Here is a 19,314-nt window from a genome sequence, read left to right as displayed (position 1 = left end):
GGTAGCAAATAGCACAAAGAAATACCTTCCATCCTTTTATCTTAGTTATGTTTCAACAACAAAACAACCCAAACCTGATAAACCACTTAAAATTCACATCTAGGAAGGAGATACAGCATCTCTGCCAACTATTATGGAAAGGCAATGCCTTTGTCTGCAAAAGGCCAACAGTGACAAAGCTAACAGTTTTCTCCTAAATAGAAGCAAGAGCAGTAAATAATACCACAAATAGGATTTTAACATTGTTTTGCAGTAAAACCTAGTAATACTAAGAGATGTGGTAAAAGCAGTCCCATTCTGAGCAAGAATCTAGAATAATGGGTGTGAGGGGAGTTTCACTTTTAAAATTGCATGAGAAGGAGTTTAAGAAAGAGGAGAAATATATATATACACATATATACAGTTGGCATCCAATTTATAAATCTTTTAGTATGGCTGTTAAAGCTGGCATTTTTCCCAAAATCAGATTAACGGCTACAACATTAAGTATTGGGGAAAATAGGTTCAAATTTCATGTAGTCCTTCCTATTCAGCCCAAGATTGAAATAAAACAACACATAAATGTTCAGTTACATAGATCTTAACACAGTGAGCACTTAATTAATATTACTAACAAACTAGAGCATCCAAGAAATCGTAGAGACTTCATATTTTAGTTTAAAATAAAGAACCATCTAGTAAGTTCATGTTTCAGTGCTAGGGGCTGGAGAAGCTCAAAGAAGAAGGGGTCACCTTTCCAGCCTCGTGAGGACGGGGAAGGTTTCTTACAAGAGGTGATTGCTTTCACTCTCTGTTTATAATTCTTGAGTCTCTATCCAGGAATACAACCACATATTGGAATCCCCACCTGGATATCCCCAGATATACCCAAACCTTAGTTCCTACAGGAATCCTAGCCCTGTCTACCCAGTCCCAGGGCCAAGAATTAGGAAGTCATCCCAGATGCCTCACTTCCCACCTCAGTGTGAGATCTGAAGAAGGAAAGGGATTAACCAGTGGAGACGTGTCTCCTGTCCCCCAGGTAAGCAAGTGCAGGGTGAGTGTGAAATTGCTGGAGTCTTGCCAGGAGACATAGGCGAAGTTGAAGGTGAGATAAGAGTTACTGGGCATCTGTCCAACAGGTTCACTGGATAACTGTAGGGCGGGAGGGAGCAGATGGCGAAAGCTGGCTGCCAGGGACGTGGGGCGAGGTCACCCACCTTCCCCGAGCCCTGTTTGCTGTCCCCACCCTGAGGCAGGGGCCCGGCTTTATACTCTTTCCAAACTGGCAGTATCAAGCCCAAGAGCTGGAATCCTACTTCACTTCCTTCCAAATCCCAGCCTTTGAAGGAGCAGTAAAGCTCTTTTAATATTGACATGAAAAACAATGCAATGGAGACACAACTTTTCCCCCAAACAATTTAAAACACTTTCCTCTTTTCAAAAGGACAAGATCGCCCTGAGCGAACTTTGATTTTATTTCTTTTAAAATAAGAGTTAACTTATTGGGCACTTTCTTTTATGATAATCCTTATTATTCAGAGTTGGAAATTGAGGGCACAAAGAGGTTATATAACTAGTTTGAGGCCACACAGTTGGTGGGGGAGCCTGGATTTGCAAATGGATAGATGGATTCCAGGATCTGAAGGCATGTGCTCAGTTGAGCAGGTAGAAGTAGAGGAAAGAGGACCATTAGGATATATTTAGGAAGCATATATATAAGCTAATTTGAGAAAATACGTAGGGTAAGAGAGGCACCTGAGATGATTCCATGTTCCCACAGGGTTCTTCCTGAAGTACTTATGACTTATGGGCCAGTGGTGGAGCAGGGCTGAAGGGATTAGAAGGGAGAATAGGTATGTGATATATTTCCAACTTCAAATGAAAAGTGCTGGACAACTGACATTGCTATAATTAAGAACCTGTACTCAACTTCTCTTTCCCCTTTGTTTCTATCACTCACAGAAAGACAAGAAATCCTGTTGGAAAATCTGGAATGCACCTGAGATTACAAAACCTTTGGGAACGAAGAAAGGGAATGTAGGAATAAAAGTGAAAGTACAGGATCTCAAAAGAGTTAAGAAACTCTGATAGATGAGAAATGGGTTAAAGAAAGAATAGCATCACCGACATCTGAGACAGAAAAGGAGATTAAGTAAACAATGAATCATACCAAGGAACCACAAATGAAAAGCAGGGTTTTTTATTAGCCGTGCTGTTATAACATTCTAAAACACTGGGCTCCACTAGGCAGTTCTTAGGATGTTATTTACAAACTTACAGTCCAATCTTAACATGGTCTTGTAATCAGGTGGCATGCCTGCTGCAGAGAGGGGCTGCAGGGGCCAAACCTGAGGAGTAGGTGTGATTAAAGTGAGCCAGAAAAAGATGAGAAAGGGAAGTTTGGCAAGCAGGGAGAGGTATTTTGTTTTACCATCTCCGTAAGGCGATTCTGCTACAAAGAGAAAACCAGGCTGGTTGGCACAGCACCCTCTAGTGTTTGGGAGAGTCACTGCAGCTTTGCCTGCGTGGTAAGGGCAAAGTCGGTCAGCTCTGTCAACAAATATTTACGATAGTAATTTGTAGTGACCCAAGACCTACTTGGTGTGCCTGACTGTTGTTTTGAGCTTAAATTAGAAGTGGGTGTTCGGGCCTAGCCTAGTCTGGAGGCAGGAATGTGAAGAGAATGCTGTGGTGGTGTTTCTCAGTGCTTTGGGAAGTTGATAGTAATAAGTAGCATTTGTCTAGTGCTTTATGTTGTAATTGAAGTCTTTAGATGCTTTCTGTCTTCCTATAAAAGCACCTGGGAGAGGTTTTATGAAGGAAGCTCCTCCCAGAGAGCTTTGCATGGGGGCCCTGCTCCTACATGGGTTGACAGCTCTTTGCATCATCCCTGAAGAAGAAAAGGCATGTTCCACCTGGAGAGCCTTGACGGGCAGTGGAAGCAGGTTTGGGAGTCAGACACACCTGGGTTTAGCCCTGGTTGGTCCGCTCTCTGGTGTGACCTTGATGAAGTTATTTAATCTCCTAGACTCAGGTTTCTCATTTGCAAACTGTGGGCTGTGGGTGAGGAACATGTGCCATGATGTGTCTAAAGCTCTGCACACTGGCTGGCACATAACAGGTGCTATGAACATTTTCCATCCCTTCTCTTGTTTGCTGTTTTCAAAGAATTAGTAAAATGAACACTCAGACTTGGCCACTCAGCTTCCTTTCTCCTTGTCACCATGAATTTCCTAGCCAATTGGCAATGGAAAAAAAAGCGTAGTAAATGAATAATAACGGTGATAATAATAAAAATCATAATCACTCTGTTTAGCAGAATAGCTCAGATTGCTTTTTAAGCTTTGAGAATGGCCAAAATGCAGGTCTGGTGTGTTCCCTGGAGTTTTTGATTTTGCAAGAGAGGATCAGGTATCAGTCTCTGCACTGATATAAAGGGAAAAGGCAGCCAACACAGCTGCTTTCTCTACAGTGAAAAATCCTTACATGCAACTACCAGAAACAACCTTCATCCTTTCCCTGTAGAAGTTTGCCAGACCCAAAAAATCTGTATCAAAGAACGTGAATTTTTTTTTTTTTTTTTTTCAGAAAAGAAGGCTCCAGTGTAGAAGGCTGATCTAGAGACCCAGAAACAGCCCAAACATCCTTCTTGGTCGGTTATTGAGTGATGCAGGCGAAGCCAGGTCCAGAGGGAGTGAGTGAAGCCTAGGGGTGCTTGTAGCATATTTCATTTTTAGTCTTAGGCAAGTTGTTCTAGCAGGTGGGGCAAGGTTTAGCAATTAGAGTCATCTTTTCCTGGGCTTGAACTTACCCTGGGACTTTGGGCTTGTGGGGCAGTTGGCATTTTGACAGGGAGAACCCAGTTTCAGAAATTTATCCCATCGTGTGGCACATTGCCTAGTGCCAATGAGTGTGGTCCTCTGTACCCTTGTGAGTATGTTGTGTAGGCATTGGGTTGGATCAGTTGCTCTGTTATTCAGAAAAGTGTTGAAGAACTAGGCAGGCTTTTCCAGCATGCCATTCAAGTGTACCCCCTCAGGCATATGCCCGGCAGTAGTATTGCCTGAGTCTGTGTTAATTCTAAGAAGAAATATTTGAATGAAACTCCACTTTAGTTTTTGAAAAAAGAAAAAAAAAAAAAATTGAAGATGTTCATAATGTAAAGTAATTATGCATGTTAAATGGTGTTTTCAATTTTGTTTTCCTCAGGAGAACTACCCCATCCCTGAACCAGGCCCAAATGGTAGGTCCTTGGGAAACTCAACTTATATTTTATTGATTTCCTTTTGCTTATCCTAGAGACATAAGTGTATTATTTCCTTATCCTTCTTTTTCTGTTGTTCATTATCTCCACCTCCATTAGAAATTCTGATTTTGTTAGGCTGAGAACCTAGTGCATTGTCCACAGCGTGACTAGGGTTACAGGGTGGGAGCTGTTAATTTGGCTGCTACGTGAATTTTTTTTAAAAGTCGTAAAACCAAAAAAGTCGTAGAACCATATCAGACTGCTCACTTGTCCCAGAGTTTTTGACATAAAATGTCTTCACTCTGTGGACCAAAGGCAGAATTGTTCCTCTTTCGACCTAATGACTTTAGAATATTTTATGTACCATAAAATGCTCTTTGGCTTGCCAAATCATGTCCTTTCTCCAAACTTTGAAAAGAAGTGAGTTTACTGAATTTAGTCTTTTAATTAGAAAAAACAACAACCACCACACCAGCCTTACCCCTTTCCCCAGGAAGGCCAGTCACCAAAGTGTGGGCAGCCCCAGAACAGGCTGTCCAGTGGGGCTGGGAGGGGCTGCATGAAGCTGCCACACTGCCCTAATCAACCAACCACAGAAAGTAGGTGAGCACACTGGGGCAAAGTTCCCGACATCTTTGCTCTGCGCCTTCCGGGCCTCTCCGTGGGCGGGACCAATGGGCCAAGCTTACAAGCACGTTTCCCGGGGTGGTGTCCAGGCCTGGGGAGGTCACGCTTTCTTGGTGGCTGAGGCAGGTCCCTGCTGAGAGCCCTGGAGTCCCACTTCTTCATAATCTGCAGGACCCTAAAGTGAGGCTGGGGCAAGGGGCAGAGGGTCTATAGGCAGATCAGCCTCCAACTCCACAGCTGGCCACTCAGGTCCCTTCTCTGTCCTTAGGATGAGTTGGGGACGCCCCCGCCGTACACACATACCCCATCCTAAACTGAGTGAATATCAGATTGAGGGCAGCTTCTTTGCTACTCAAAGGTCATTTGGACCATTAGATTATTGATTTATAGTGATAAGGCTATAGACAATAGCTGTTCCTATCAGTATTTAGTAAGTAGTGTATATTTAGGGTTTGAGTATTTTCACCAAGATACAATATGTTCAGAGAAGTGAGAGACACCTGACTGTGTCCTGAAAGTCATGTCAATTCCAGAAATGAACAAACAAGGGTTATCTTGGGCTCAAAGTACCAGGCTATGGCTTCTCTCTCAGAAGTAGCATTCTGCTCTCACTCTCTTGTCTCTTGCTATCTTAATTGAAAGGAGATAAGATGGCAAATTTCAGATGTAGTTTCAGCAAGTCAAATCTCATCTCTTTCTACAAATTGATACTTTTAAGAGATGAAAGCCTGAGACAATTTTCCTAACTCAAATGACTTTTCCCTGTCTTCGATCTCAGAATCACCATTTCTTTCCGTTTACCAAAACCAAGGAGAAGAAAATTCTACAGAGCCACACCTGGTGACTGGCCCATGACTTGTGGCGAGGGCAGTGTTTGAGGCATCTGAATACCTAGAAGAGCTTTTGGGTCTCTTGTCTTTCTTAAGGCAGTGCTTTTTCTCAGGGAGATAATTGTATCATGGTCATCTTAGTCAGACTGAGCCAGTAATCCTTTAATACTTATTTCAGTAGCATCATTATTTTAAACTTGGAAAACGGACAACAACAGCAGCAAATCACACTTCTTCAAACCTGTTGAGGGCAAATGCCAGTTGAAATCTTTGGATGGTTTAAATTAAAGCTGCATCTTTGTAAAGAACAACAGACATGAAGAACTCAGCCTGAGAGCCCTCCAAGTGTTGGCCAAGCCTGGATTCTGCCAGACTTGCTGTCATGAATAGATAAGAATGAGTCATTTAGCATATTGTTTGTTCTCTCGAGTGATTGATATATTGTGTCTTCCTACTAATAGTATTTTGTTTCCTGTGAAGTTAATTTGCTCCAGGAAAATTTTTTTTTGCCTTGTGAGACTTAATTGTGATTGCTCTTTAGCTGGTTTTCTAACCTTGCACTAGGCCTTGGAAACCAAGCCCTTTCCCTGTCCAGAGAGGAGTTGCTGGGGCTCCTTGGGGGAGTGCCAAGGGATCATCCTCTCCCTCATTTGTTTTCTCTTTCTCCCTCATCAGAAGTGCTGCTGAAGATGCATTCAGTTGGAATCTGCGGCTCAGATGTCCACTACTGGCAGCATGGTCAAATTGGGGATTTCATTGTGAAAAAGCCCATGGTGCTGGGGCATGAAGCTTCAGGAACAGTTGTAAAAGTGGGATCGCTGGTAAAGCACCTAAAAGCAGGTCAGCAAACTCCTTCAGCTAACCTTTTTTTTTTATTCATTTGGCATAATATTTGTGAGTGCTTTCTTCAGCAGGGCCTTCTGCTAAGTGCTGGGAATACAGATATGAATAAGACAGTTTTGGTCCCTACACACGTGGATCTCACCTTTCACAGGGGAGGACAGACCTGAGACAGACAGACCCTGGCCACAGTTGTGTAAAAGGGCAGTGAAGGAGAGTACAGGGCGTGATCAGTGTGTTTTCCAGACACCTGGCTTGTCTAAGAACAACACCTGAAGCCAAGTAAAGGGGTGGGAAAAATGTTCCTGGTACAGGAACTTCAGATTGCCTTCACACACTAAGAACCAGGTCCTTGGATAGATACTGCCTGCCTTTGATTCTTACTGGATGATTAGGCAACCACCAATATTTTTCCTCAGTTTGCTTATTTCATTATCCTGAAGGGAGAAATTCTCAGACGCAGCAGACTATGTTGTACTCTGACGCAGTGAGTTAAGTCCAAGCTGCTTTGGCATAGATAGCTGTTGCTTTTATTTTCCTTTGCTGATGAGGTCACTGCGCAGCCTGGAGATGACATCAGATTACTTGGGGGAAAAGACCTTAAAACTGGTAGGTGTTTGGCAGGAGGTGTTGTTCTGTTAGTTTTAAGGCTTAGTGAGCTCAGCCATATGAAGGGGGACTGACCAGTTGTGAAGTTGCTAGATGTGTGTTTCATTTAGGGATGTTAAGTCAGGGCCTCCATTCATCATTAGTGGAAATCAAGAAAGCCTTTGTGATTTTTGCAGTGTTCTCCCAAAGTGGAATGTTCATAGCTTCCAGCAGCTACTGACAATTGGTTCTTATCTGTGAGATGAGGTCTGAACCAGGAGAGCAAGCTTCTCTAAATTTAAATAATAACAAGTACTCGGTCTTTGTCTATGGTGGGTCCAGCCTTGTGCCTTTTTTAGATTTGAGGGATATAAAAAATGAGAAGATGTGGTCCCTGGATACTTAGGTCTGATTTGGGACACCAGATAGACATCAGGTAGTATATGAATACAACAACTAGAGAACAAGACCATAGGGTGTAGTCAGGTAGAAAAGAATACCAGGTTGAAGAATTCATTTTTAATATTTGAAGCACAATTGGCCGAAAGTTCATTGGGGAGCAGAGAAAGTCAGTGGAAGTTGGAGGAGATAGAAGGATGAAACATATGGGTAGAGGAGCACATCAAAGTGAGTGGTCATAGGGATTTCCGTGAGTACTTTTAACACAAAAGAACTTTTAAAAATAGCTTCCCATGTCTCTGGTGAATAAAGGCCAGACTTCCCATGGGTTCTTACCAGGGCTCCCAACATGCCCGCCAGGCTCAGAAGGGCCCTGTCTCCCTTAGCACAGAGGAGAGTAGACAGTAAACCCTCCACAGCTTATAACTGTGATCACCTGAGTTTCTGGTTCCTCATCTGTAAAGCAGGGATTATACCAGTTCCTTTGATTGTGGTGAGAAGAAAGTAAGATTGTGTTATTTGCTTTTTGCCCAGTGCCTGGCGCTCCGGGGCACTTGATGAGTGGCAGGACTCAATATCGCCACCGTTAGTAAACTCCATCCTATTCCGTGGGTCTAAGCACTTTTTCCTGTTGGGGACTGTGTGTCAGGCCCTTGCTGAGCAGCCATTGGGGCCTTTGGGCTGTTCCCTAAGCTTGCGCCATGGGGCCTCCTGCCTCACTTGCGTTCAGCTTTTATCAGTCTCTTGCTTTGTCCCAGGCTGCCAGAGGAGAGGTTTCTGCTCCTTGCTGTGGAGTTGACCATTCTCAGCCTGCTGGGGTGTCTGGGCTGGTATCTGATGAGCTGTTATGAGTCACTCCCCAACAGCAGATGGAGTTTAAATCCAGTTGTGACTTTGTTTGGTTTGATGGTAAAACCTCCTCCTCCAAGTCTCTTGGCTATTTTCCACAAACATGGAGGCCTTCTGCTTTGCTGAAGGTATGACCAGAGTTCTCTGCACATCTGGGTACCAGCGTGAGGAAAAACCATCTGATCCATCCCAAAGCAAAGACTCAGGGCTTTGGGATCACCGTGTGCCTTGAATTGTTCATACCTCTGTCCCTTCCTGTTATACCAGAAAAGTACTACTTTGTCTTTAGCCAACAGTTTTTACTTGTCATGCTCTAGGGAAAGTTTTTACCATAAGTAATACCCTTCTAGGTAGTAGCATTGCTTGTGTCCCATGGTTTCTTTTCACCTAATTCACGCATTTTACTCTTAGCAATCAAAATATGCCTAGCACAATGCCGGGCACCATGGAGAAATACAGATGGAACTGAAGACTAATCCTGGGGCACTCCTATCCATCCCATCCCACTCCCTGAGACAAAATACTCATAAAAACAACTAGGAAACTGGAAAACCCCAGGTGTCCATCAACAGGAGACTGGCTAAACTGGTTGGGGTGGGGTGGGGGTCTATTCATACGAAGAACACTGCTCAGCCATAAAAAGTTATGAACTGAGGAACTGCGTGGACTGGACACCACAGAGCAATCTGTCTTTGGGCATACTTCATACAACACTCATGAAAACGTGGAACTGCTGAGATCAGCGAAATCTGTAAGTTTTTGCGGCCAGGGGACCCGCGCCCCTCCCTGCCAGGCTCAGTCCCGGGGGAGGAGGGGCTGTCAGCTCCGGGAAGGAGAAGGGAGAATTCCAGTGGCTGCTCTTATCGGAAACTCATTCTACTGATTCAAACTCCAACCATAGATAGACTGAGACCAGACACCAGAGACTCTGAGAGCAGCCAGCCCAGCAGAGAGGAGACAGACATAGAAAAAAAACAACACGAAAAACTCCAAAATAAAAGCAGAGGATTTTTCGAGTTCTAGTGAACACAGAAAGGGGAAGGGCGGAGATCAGGCCTTGAGGCGCATATGCAAATCCCGAAGCAAAGCTGATCTCTCTGCCCTGTGCACCTTTCCTTAATGGCCCTGGTTGCTTTGTCTATTAGCATTTCAATAACCCATTAGATCTCTGAGGAGGGCCGTTTTTTTTTTTTTTTTTTTTTTTTTTTTTTTTTTTTTTTTAAATCCTTTTTGCTTTTTCTAAAACAATTACTCTAAGAAGCTCAATACAGAAAGCTTCAAAGAATTGATATTTGGGCACATCAAGTCAAGAGCAGAACTAAGAGAGCTCTGAGAAAAAAGGCAATATTCCAGTGGCTGAGAAAATTCACTAAACAACACAACTTCCCAAGAAAAGGGGGGTGTCCGCTCACAGCCACCATCCTGGTGGACAGGAAACACTCCTGCCCATCGCCAGCCCCATAGCCCAGAGCTGCCCCAGACAACCCAGTGTGACGGAAGTGCTTCAAATAACAGGCAAACACCACAAAACTGGGCGTGGACATTAGCCTTCCCTGCAACCTCAGCTGAATGTCCCAGAGCTGGGAAGGGGGAGCAGTGTGAATTAACAGAGCCCCATTCAGCCATCATTTGAGCAGACTGGGAGCCTCCCAACACAGCCCAGCAGCCCAGAACTGCCCTGGGGGGACGGCACTCACCTGTGACATAGCACAGTCATCCCTCAACAGAGGACCCGGGGTGCACAGCCTGGAAGAGGGGCCCACTTGCAAGTCTCAGGAGCCATACGCCAATACCAAAGACTTGTGGGTCAGTGGCAGAGACAAACTGTGGCAGGACTGAACTGAAGGATTAGACTATTGCAGCAGCTTTAAAACTCTAGGATCATCAGGGAGATTTGATTGTTAGGGCCACCCCCCCTCCCCGACTGCCCAGAAACACGCCCCACATACAGGGCAGGCAACACCAACTACACACGCAAGCTTGGTACACCAATTGGGCCCCACAAGACTCACTCCCCCACTCACCAAAAAGGCTAAGCACGGGAGATCTGGCTTGTGGAGAACAGGTGGCTCGTGGACGCCACCTGCTGGTTAGTTAGAGAAAGTGTACTCCACGAAGCTGTAGATCTGATAAATTAGAGATAAGGACTTCAACTGGTCTACAAACCCTAAAAGAACCCTATCAAGTTCAGCAAATGCCACGAGGCCAAAAACAACAGAAAATTATAAAGCATATGAAAAAACCAGACGATATGGATAACCCAAGCCCAAGCACCCAAATCAAAAGACCAGAAGAGACACACCACCTAGAGCAGCTACTCAAAGAACTAAAGATGAACAATGAGACCCTAGTACGGGATATGAAGGAAATCAAGAAGACCCTAGAAGAGCATAAAGAAGACATTGCAAGACTAAATAAAAAAATGGATGATCTTATGGAAATTAAAGAAACTGTTGACCAAATTAAAAAGATTCTGGACACTCATAGTACAAGACTAGAGGAAGTTGAACAACGAATCAGTGACCTGGAAGATGACAGAATGGAAAATGAAAGCATAAAAGAAAGAATGGGGAAAAAAATTGAAAAACTCGAAATGGACCTCAGGGATATGATAGATAATATGAAACGTCCGAATATAAGACTCATTGGTGTCCCAGAAGGGGAAGAAAAGGGTAAAGGTCTAGGAAGAGTATTCAAAGAAATTGTTGGGGAAAACTTCCCAAATCTTCTAAACAACATAAATACACAAATCATAAATGCTCAGCGAACTCCAAATAGAATAAATCCAAAAAAACCCACTCCGAGACATATACTGATCACACTGTCAAACATAGAAGAGAAGGAGCAAGTTCTGAAAGCAGCAAGAGAAAAGCAATTCACCACATACAAAGGAAACAGCATAAGACTAAGTAGTGACTACTCAGCAGCCACCATGGAGGCAAGAAGGCAGTGGCACGATATATTTAAAATTCTGAGTGAGAGGAATTTCCAGCCAAGAATACTTTATCCAGCAAAGCTCTCCTTCAAATTTGAGGGAGAGCTTAAATTTTTCACAGACAAAGAAATGCTGAGAGAATTTGCTAACAAGAGACCTGCCCTACTGGAGATACTAAAGGGAGCCCTACAGACAGAGAAACAAAGACAGGACAGAGAGACCTGGAGAAAGGTTCAGTACTAAAGAGATTCGGTATGGGTACAATAAAGGATATTAATAGAGAGAGGGAAAAATATGGCAAACATAATCCAAAGGATAAGATGGCCGATTCAAGAAATGCCTTCACGGTTTTAACGTTGAATGTAAATGGATTAAACTCCCCAATTAAAAGATATAGATTCGCAGAATGGATCAAGAAAAATGAACCATCAATATGTTGCATACAAGAGACTCATCTTAGACACAGGGACACAAAGAAACTGAAAGTGAAAGGATGGAAAAAAATATTTCATGCAAGCTACAGCCAAAAGAAAGCAGGTGTAGCAATATTAATCTCAGATAAAATAGACTTCAAATGCAGGGATGTTTTGAGAGACAAAGAAGGCCACTACATACTAATAAAAGGGGCAATTCAGCAAGAAGAAATAACAATCGTAAATGTCTATGCACCCAATCAAGGTGCCACAAAATACATGAGAGAAACATTGGCAAAACTAAAGGAAGCAATTGATGTTTCCACAATAATTGTGGGAGACTTCAACACATCACTCTCTCCTATAGATAGATCAACCAGACGGAAGACCAATAAGGAAATTGAAAACCTAAACAATATGATAAATGAATTAGATTTAACAGACATCTACAGGACATTACATCCCAAATCACCAGGATACACATACTTTTCTAGTGCTCACGGAACTTTCTCCAGAATAGATCATATGCTGGGACATAAAACAAGCCTCAATAAATTTAAAAAGATTGAAATTATTCAAAGCACATTCTCTGACCACAATGGAATACAATTAGAAGTCAATAACCATCAGAGACTTAGAAAATTCACAAATACCTGGAGGTTAAACAACACACTCCTAAACAATCAGTGGGTTAAAGAAGAAATAGCAAGAGAAATTGCTAAATATATAGAGACGAATGAAAATGAGAACACAACATACCAAAACCTATGGGATGCAGCAAAAGCAGTGCTAAGGGGGAAATTTATAGCACTAAACGCATATATTAAAAAGGAAGAAAGAGCCAAAATCAAAGAACTAATGGATCAACTGAAGAAGCTAGAAAATGAACAGCAAACCAATCCTAAACCAAGTACAAGAAAAGAAATAACAAGGATTAAAGCAGAAATAAATGACATAGAGAACAAAAAAACAATAGAGAGGATAAATATCACCAAAAGTTGGTTCTTTGAGAAGATCAACAAGATTGACAAGCCCCTAGCTAGACTGACAAAATCAAAAAGAGAGAAGACCCATATAAACAAAATAATGAATGAAAAAGGTAACATAACTGCAGATCCTGAAGAAATTAAAAAAATTATAAGAGGATATTATGAACAACTGTATGGCAACAAACTGGATAATGTAGAAGAAATGGACAATTTCCTGGAAACATATGAACAACCTAGACTGACCAGAGAAGAAATAGAAGACCTCAACCAACCCATCACAAGCAAAGAGATCCAATCAGTCATCAAAAATCTTCCCACAAATAAATGCCCAGGGCCAGATGGCTTCACAGGGGAATTCTACCAAACTTTCCAGAAAGAACTGACACCAATCTTACTCAAACTCTTTCAAAACATTGAAAAAAATGGAACACTACCTAACTCATTTTATGAAGCTAACATCAATCTAATACCAAAACCAGGCAAAGGTGCTACAAAAAAGGAAAACTACCGGCCAATCTCCCTAATGAATATAGATGCAAAAATCCTCAACAAAATACTTGCAAATCGAATCCAAAGACACATTAAAAAAATCATACACCATGACCAAGTGGGGTTCATTCCAGGCATGCAAGGATGGTTCAACATAAGAAAAACAATCAATGTATTACAACACATTAAAAACTCGAAAGGGAAAAATCAATTGATCATCTCAATAGATGCTGAAAAAGCATTTGACAAAATCCAACATCCCTTTTTGATAAAAACACTTCAAAAGGTAGGAATTGAAGGAAACTTCCTCAACATGATAAAGAGCATATATGAAAAACCCACAGCCAGCATAGTACTCAATGGTGAGAGACTGAAAGCCTTCCCTCTAAGATCAGGAACAAGACAAGGATGCCCGCTGTCACCACTGTTATTCAACATTGTGCTGGAAGTGCTAGCCAGGGCAATCCGGCAAGACAAAGAAATAAAAGGCATCCAAATTGGAAAAGAAGAAGTAAAACTGTCATTGTTTGCAGATGATATGATCTTATATCTAGAAAACCCTGAGAAATCGACGATACACCTACTAGAGCTAATAAACAAATTTAGCAAAGTAGCAGGATACAAGATTAATGCACATAAGTCAGTAATGTTTCTATATGCTAGAAATGAACAAACTGAAGAGACACTCAAGAAAAAGATACCATTTTCAATAGCAACTAAAAAAATCAAGTACCTAGGAATAAACTTAACCAAAGATGTAAAAGACCTATACAAAGAAAACTACATAACTCTACTAAAAGAAATAGAAGGGGACCTTAAAAGATGGAAAAATATTCCATGTTCATGGATAGGAAGGCTAAATGTCATTAAGATGTCAATTCTACCCAAACTCATCTACAGATTCAATGCAATCCCAATCAAAATTCCAACAACCTACTTTGCAGACTTGGAAAAGCTAGTTATCAAATTTATTTGGAAAGGGAAGATGCCTCGAATTGCTAAAGACACTCTAAAAAAGAAAAACGAAGTGGGAGGACTTACACTCCCTGACTTTGAAGCTTATTATAAAGCCACAGTTGCCAAAACAGCATGGTACTGGCACAAAGATAGACATATAGATCAATGGAATCGAATTGAGAATTCAGAGATAGACCCTCAGATCTATGGCCGACTGATCTTTGATAAGGCCCCCAAAATCACCGAACTGAGCCATAATGGTCTTTTCAACAAATGGGGCTGGGAGAGTTGGATATCCATATCCAAAAGAATGAAAGAGGACCCCTACCTCACCCCCTACACAAAAATTAACTCAAAATGGACCAAAGATCTCAATATAAAAGAAAGTACCATAAAACTCCTAGAAGATAATGTAGGAAAACATCTTCAAGACCTTGTATTAGGAGGCCACTTCCTAGACTTTACACCCAAAGCACAAGCAACAAAAGAGAAAATAGATAAATGGGAACTCCTCAAGCTTAGAAGTTTCTGCACCTCAAAGGAATTTGTCAAAAAGGTAAAGAGGCAGCCAACTCAATGGGAAAAAATTTTTGGAAACCATGTATCTGACAAAAGACTGATATCTTGCATATACAAAGAAATCCTACAACTCAATGACAATAGTACAGACAGCCCAATTATAAAATGGGCAAAAGATATGAAAAGACAGTTCTCTGAAGAGGAAATACAAATGGCCAAGAAACACATGAAAAAATGTTCAGCTTCACTAGCTATTAGAGAGATGCAAATTAAGACCACAATGAGATACCATCTAACACCGGTTAGAATGGCTGCCATTAAACAAACAGGAAACTACAAATGCTGGAGGGGATGTGGAGAAATTGGAACTCTTATTCATTGTTGGTGGGACTGTATAATGGTTCAGCCACTCTGGAAGTCAGTCTGGCAGTTCCTTAGAAAACTAGATATAGAGCTACCATTCGATCCAGCGATTGCACTTCTCGGTATATACCCGGAAGATCGGAAAGCAGTGACACGAACAGATATCTGCACGCCAATGTTCATAGCAGCATTATTCACAATTGCCAAGAGATGGAAACAACCCAAATGTCCTTCAACAGATGAGTGGATAAATAAAATGTGGTATATACACACGATGGAATACTACGCGGCAGTAAGAAGGAACGATCTGGTGAAACATATGACAACATGGATGAACCTTGAAGACATAATGCTGAGCGAAATAAGCCAGGCACAAAAAGAGAAATATTATATGCTACCACTAATGTGAACTTTGAAAAATGTAAAACAAATGGTTTATAATGTAGAATGTAGGGGAACTAGCAGTAGAGAGCAATTAAGGAAGGGGGAACAATAATCCAAGAAGAACAGATAAGCTATTTAACGTTCTGGGGATGCCCAGAAATGACTATGGTCTGTTAATTTCTGATGGATGTAGTAGGAACAAGTTCACTGAAATGTTGCTATATTATGTAACTTTCTTGGGGTAAAGTAGGAACATGTTGGAAGTTAAGCAGTTATCTTAGGTTAGTTGTCTTTTTCTTACTCCCTTGTTATGGTCTCTTTGAAATGTTCTTTTATTGTATGTTTGTTTTCTTTTTAACTTTTTTTTTCATACAGTTGATTTAAAAAAGAAGGGAAAGTTAAAAAAAAAAAAGAAAAGAAAAAAGACAAACAAGGAAAAAAAAAAAAAAAGATGTAGTGCCCCCTTGAGGAGCCTGTGGAGAATGCAGGGGTATTTGCCTACCCCACCTTCATGGTTGCTAACATGACCACAGACATAGGGGACTGGTGGTTTGATGGGTTGAGCCCTCTACCATAAGTTTTGCCCTTGGGAAGACGGTTGCTGCAAAGGAGAGGCTAGGCCTCCCTGTATTTGTGCCTAAGAGTCTCCTCCTGAATGCCTCTTTGTTGCTCAGATGTGGCCCTCTCTCTCTGGCTAAGCCAACTTGAAAGGTGAAATCACTGCCCTCCCCCCTACGTGGGATCAGACACCCAGGGAAGTGAATCTCCCTGGCAACGTGGAATATGACTCCCGGGGAGGAATGTAGACCCGGCATCGTGGGATGGAGAACATCTTCTTGACCAAAAGGGGGATGTGAAAGGAAATGAAATAAGCTTCAGTGGCAGAGAGATTCCAAAACGAGCCGAGAGATCACTCTGGTGGGCACTCTTACGCACACTTTAGACAACCTTTTTTAGGTTCTAAAGAATTGGGGTAGCTGGTGGTGGATACCTGAAACTATTAAACTACAACCCAGAACCCATGAATCTCGAAGACAGTTGTATAAAAATGGAGCTTATCAGGGGTGACAGTGGGATTGGGAATGCCATAAGGACCAAACTCCACTTTGTCTAGTTTATGGATGGATGTGTAGAAAGTAGGGGAAGCAAACAAACAGACAAAGGTACCTAGTGTTCTTTTTTACTTCAATTGCTCTTTTTCACTCTAATTATTATTCTTGTTATTTTGTGTGTGTGCTAATGAAGGTGTCAGGGATTGATTTAGGTGATGAATGTACAACTATGTAATGGTACTGTAAACAATCGAAAGTACAATTTGTTTTGTATGACTGCGTGGTATGTGAATATATCTCAATAAAATGATGATTAAAAAAAAAAAAAAAGTTATGAACTATTGTATTGATATACACTACAACATGGATCTGTCTGAAAAGCATTATACTGAGTGGAAGAAGTCAGATGCAGAAGAGTACATACTGTATAACCCCACTTCTGTGACATTCTACAAGAGGCAATACTAATCTATGTTAAAAAAAAAAATAAATCAGAACATTGGTTGCCTTGGGGTGGGGGTGGGGATTGACTGAGAAGGGATCTGAAGGATCGAAATTTCCAAGGTAGTGGTAATGTTTAACATCTTGATAGGGATTTACATCATACAGGTGAATGTATTCATCAAAATTCATCTAATGATCCACTTAAGATTTGTGCATTTCATTGTATCTAAATTTTACCTAGTAAATGAACAGTAAGAAAGTATTGAACTCTAGATAGTGATAATGCAGGCTTAAGTGTTAAGGGTTCAGTGTACTGATGTCTGCAGTCTACTTTGAAATGCATCAAAAAAAAGATGGGTTGATGGATGGAGGAGAGATAGGTGGATGGGATGGAGGGGAAGCTATGTGATAATGTGAACACAGGTAAATGTTAATGGAAGAGTCTAGGTGGAGGGTATCTGGGTGTTCACTAAACAATTCTTTCAACTTTGCTGTATATTTGAAAATTTTCTTAATTAAAAGGTAGGGAAAAAACAAAACAAAACAAAAACAAACAAACAAACAAACAAAAACAGCAACGAGAGAGCAATTCCAAGCCTGGGTTTCCAAACAGGGATAGTGAGACATAGAGTAGAAGTATGATCCAGCTGGCTGTTCACAGGCCTTGACTGTTACTCTCCACTGTAGCAGAGCTGAGGCCCCAGGAGGTTGTTGGCTTAGCAGTTCTGCTTACCAAGAAACAGTTATCCTAGTCTTTATCTAAACACAACCAGACTGAACATAAGCCATGCCATAATTATAGCTCTTGTCTTTGTGAAGTCTTTGCCCCATATTTTCAGATCAGGTGAAGAAACACGTCGGCAAACTCCATGAGCTAGCTACCTCTTCCAGCAGTTTGAGATGGGTGCTGAACTTGGCTTGCCTTGGTAATAGGTCTGCTTTCTGTGTTTCCCAAGCTGAAAGGTGACTGTGGAGCTGGAGGGGCAGTTTGGCTGGTTGCACAAGTTGGTAAAACGGCCAAAATCAGTCTATGGAGAAGTGGGCTGATCATTTTCTCCCAGAGTGTGAACCTGTACTATACTCACTTTCCTTGGGAAGTTTTAATGGGCTGGGCTTGCTTAGGGCACTCAGGGTCCCGAGAGAGGAGGGTGGGTGGCTCATTAGGCTAGATTCTCCCTGCCAATGCTTGCCGATAAGCATGCACTGCTTCACAATATCTCTGCCTCTGCTCTTGTTTTCAAAGGTTGGAAAACAAAGAACACTTCTAGCAGACACTGCTTCCCCTCTTAGACATGGTGCCATCTCTGTTTTCCACTCCAGGTGACCGTGTTGCCATTGAGCCTGGTGCCCCCAGAGAAACTGATGAATTCTGCAAGATTGGCCGATACAATCTGTCCCCATCTATCTTCTTCTGTGCCACACCCCCTGATGATGGGAACCTCTGCCGATTCTACAAGCACAATGCAGATTTCTGCTACAAGTTAGTACCCCAGGCCCTGCCAGGCCACCTGGGATTGCTTTCCCTCCATTTGTTTGGTTATCTTTTTTATAGTTTCCTACGGTGATTTCTTTTTTCTTTCCAGCTCATAATTCCAAGCACAAGGCATCCCCCTGGCAGACCTGCCCTCCTTGGTTGCATTAAGGGAGAGTAGCTTCACAGAGGCTAAGACTGACTCACATTGGTTGGTTTTAGTCTTTCAATCTAACTTTCCTTCACCTAGAACTTGGCATTTGCCAGCAACAAATAGAAAATTGTTGCTGAAATCACTCACCCCTCTCCATCTATCCTGCAGGGAACTTGTGGTTCATGCTCCATCATTGGTTCCCAGTGCAGCCACCAGAGAGGGAACCTGTCACAATGATGGTGATGATGACAATAACAAACAGCAACAACTGACATTTACTGAGGAGGCATGGCATGGGGCCAGGGCAAGGGCAGTGGGGCAGGTTGCCAGAGTTGGAACCTTGAATCCACTCCCTTTTAGTATGTGACTTGGGAAAAGTGACTTGACCTTCCTGTGCTTCAGTTTCATTTAATCATTTAAAGAATAAATAAGGCAATGTGTGTAAGACACAATTGCTATTATTGTGTGCCTGGCCTTGTGCTAAGTGCTTTGCACACCTTATTTAACCTTCACAAGGAAAATGGGGAGGTAGGCACCATGATTGCAGTTTTATGCAAGGAGTGACTGAAGCAAAAGTATGCTAATTGTCTCAGGCAGAGAGCAGAGCCAGGAGTCAACCCTTGTACCCATTCCCCTACCCCGACTCTGATGCAAAATGGTTTTGGGGTGAGAAGGTGTGTCTAACAGAAGCAAAGTGCTGCACCTTCTGCACATGCCCCGGCCAATGGCACTCAGGGCTGCTAATGTGACACTCTTGCTCTGAGCTGACATAGGCGCGTTTTC

General features: G+C 42.1%; 1 protein-coding gene across 4 annotated transcripts in view; it reads left to right on the top strand.

Moving 5' to 3' along the window:
• Positions 1-19,314, top strand: part of SORD (sorbitol dehydrogenase) — a 37,123-nt gene that overhangs the window by 6,965 nt on the left and 10,844 nt on the right. For 2 of the 4 annotated variants that reach the window (XM_037834092.1, XM_037834093.1), the window contains exons 2-4: positions 4,192-4,225; positions 6,361-6,525; positions 18,227-18,386. In XM_037834092.1, coding sequence (XP_037690020.1) covers positions 4,192-4,225; positions 6,361-6,525; positions 18,227-18,386 — 359 coding nt within the window. Of the gene's footprint in view, positions 1-3,570; positions 3,677-4,191; positions 4,226-6,360; positions 6,526-18,226; positions 18,387-19,314 lie in introns of those variants that run through there. The other 2 variants (XM_037834095.1, XM_037834094.1) reach the window with 2 other exon arrangements.

This window comes from Choloepus didactylus, chromosome 4, assembly GCF_015220235.1.
Source record: "Choloepus didactylus isolate mChoDid1 chromosome 4, mChoDid1.pri, whole genome shotgun sequence".
NCBI lineage: Eukaryota > Metazoa > Chordata > Mammalia > Pilosa > Megalonychidae > Choloepus > Choloepus didactylus.
This window is presented reverse-complemented; position numbering and strand designations above follow the sequence as displayed.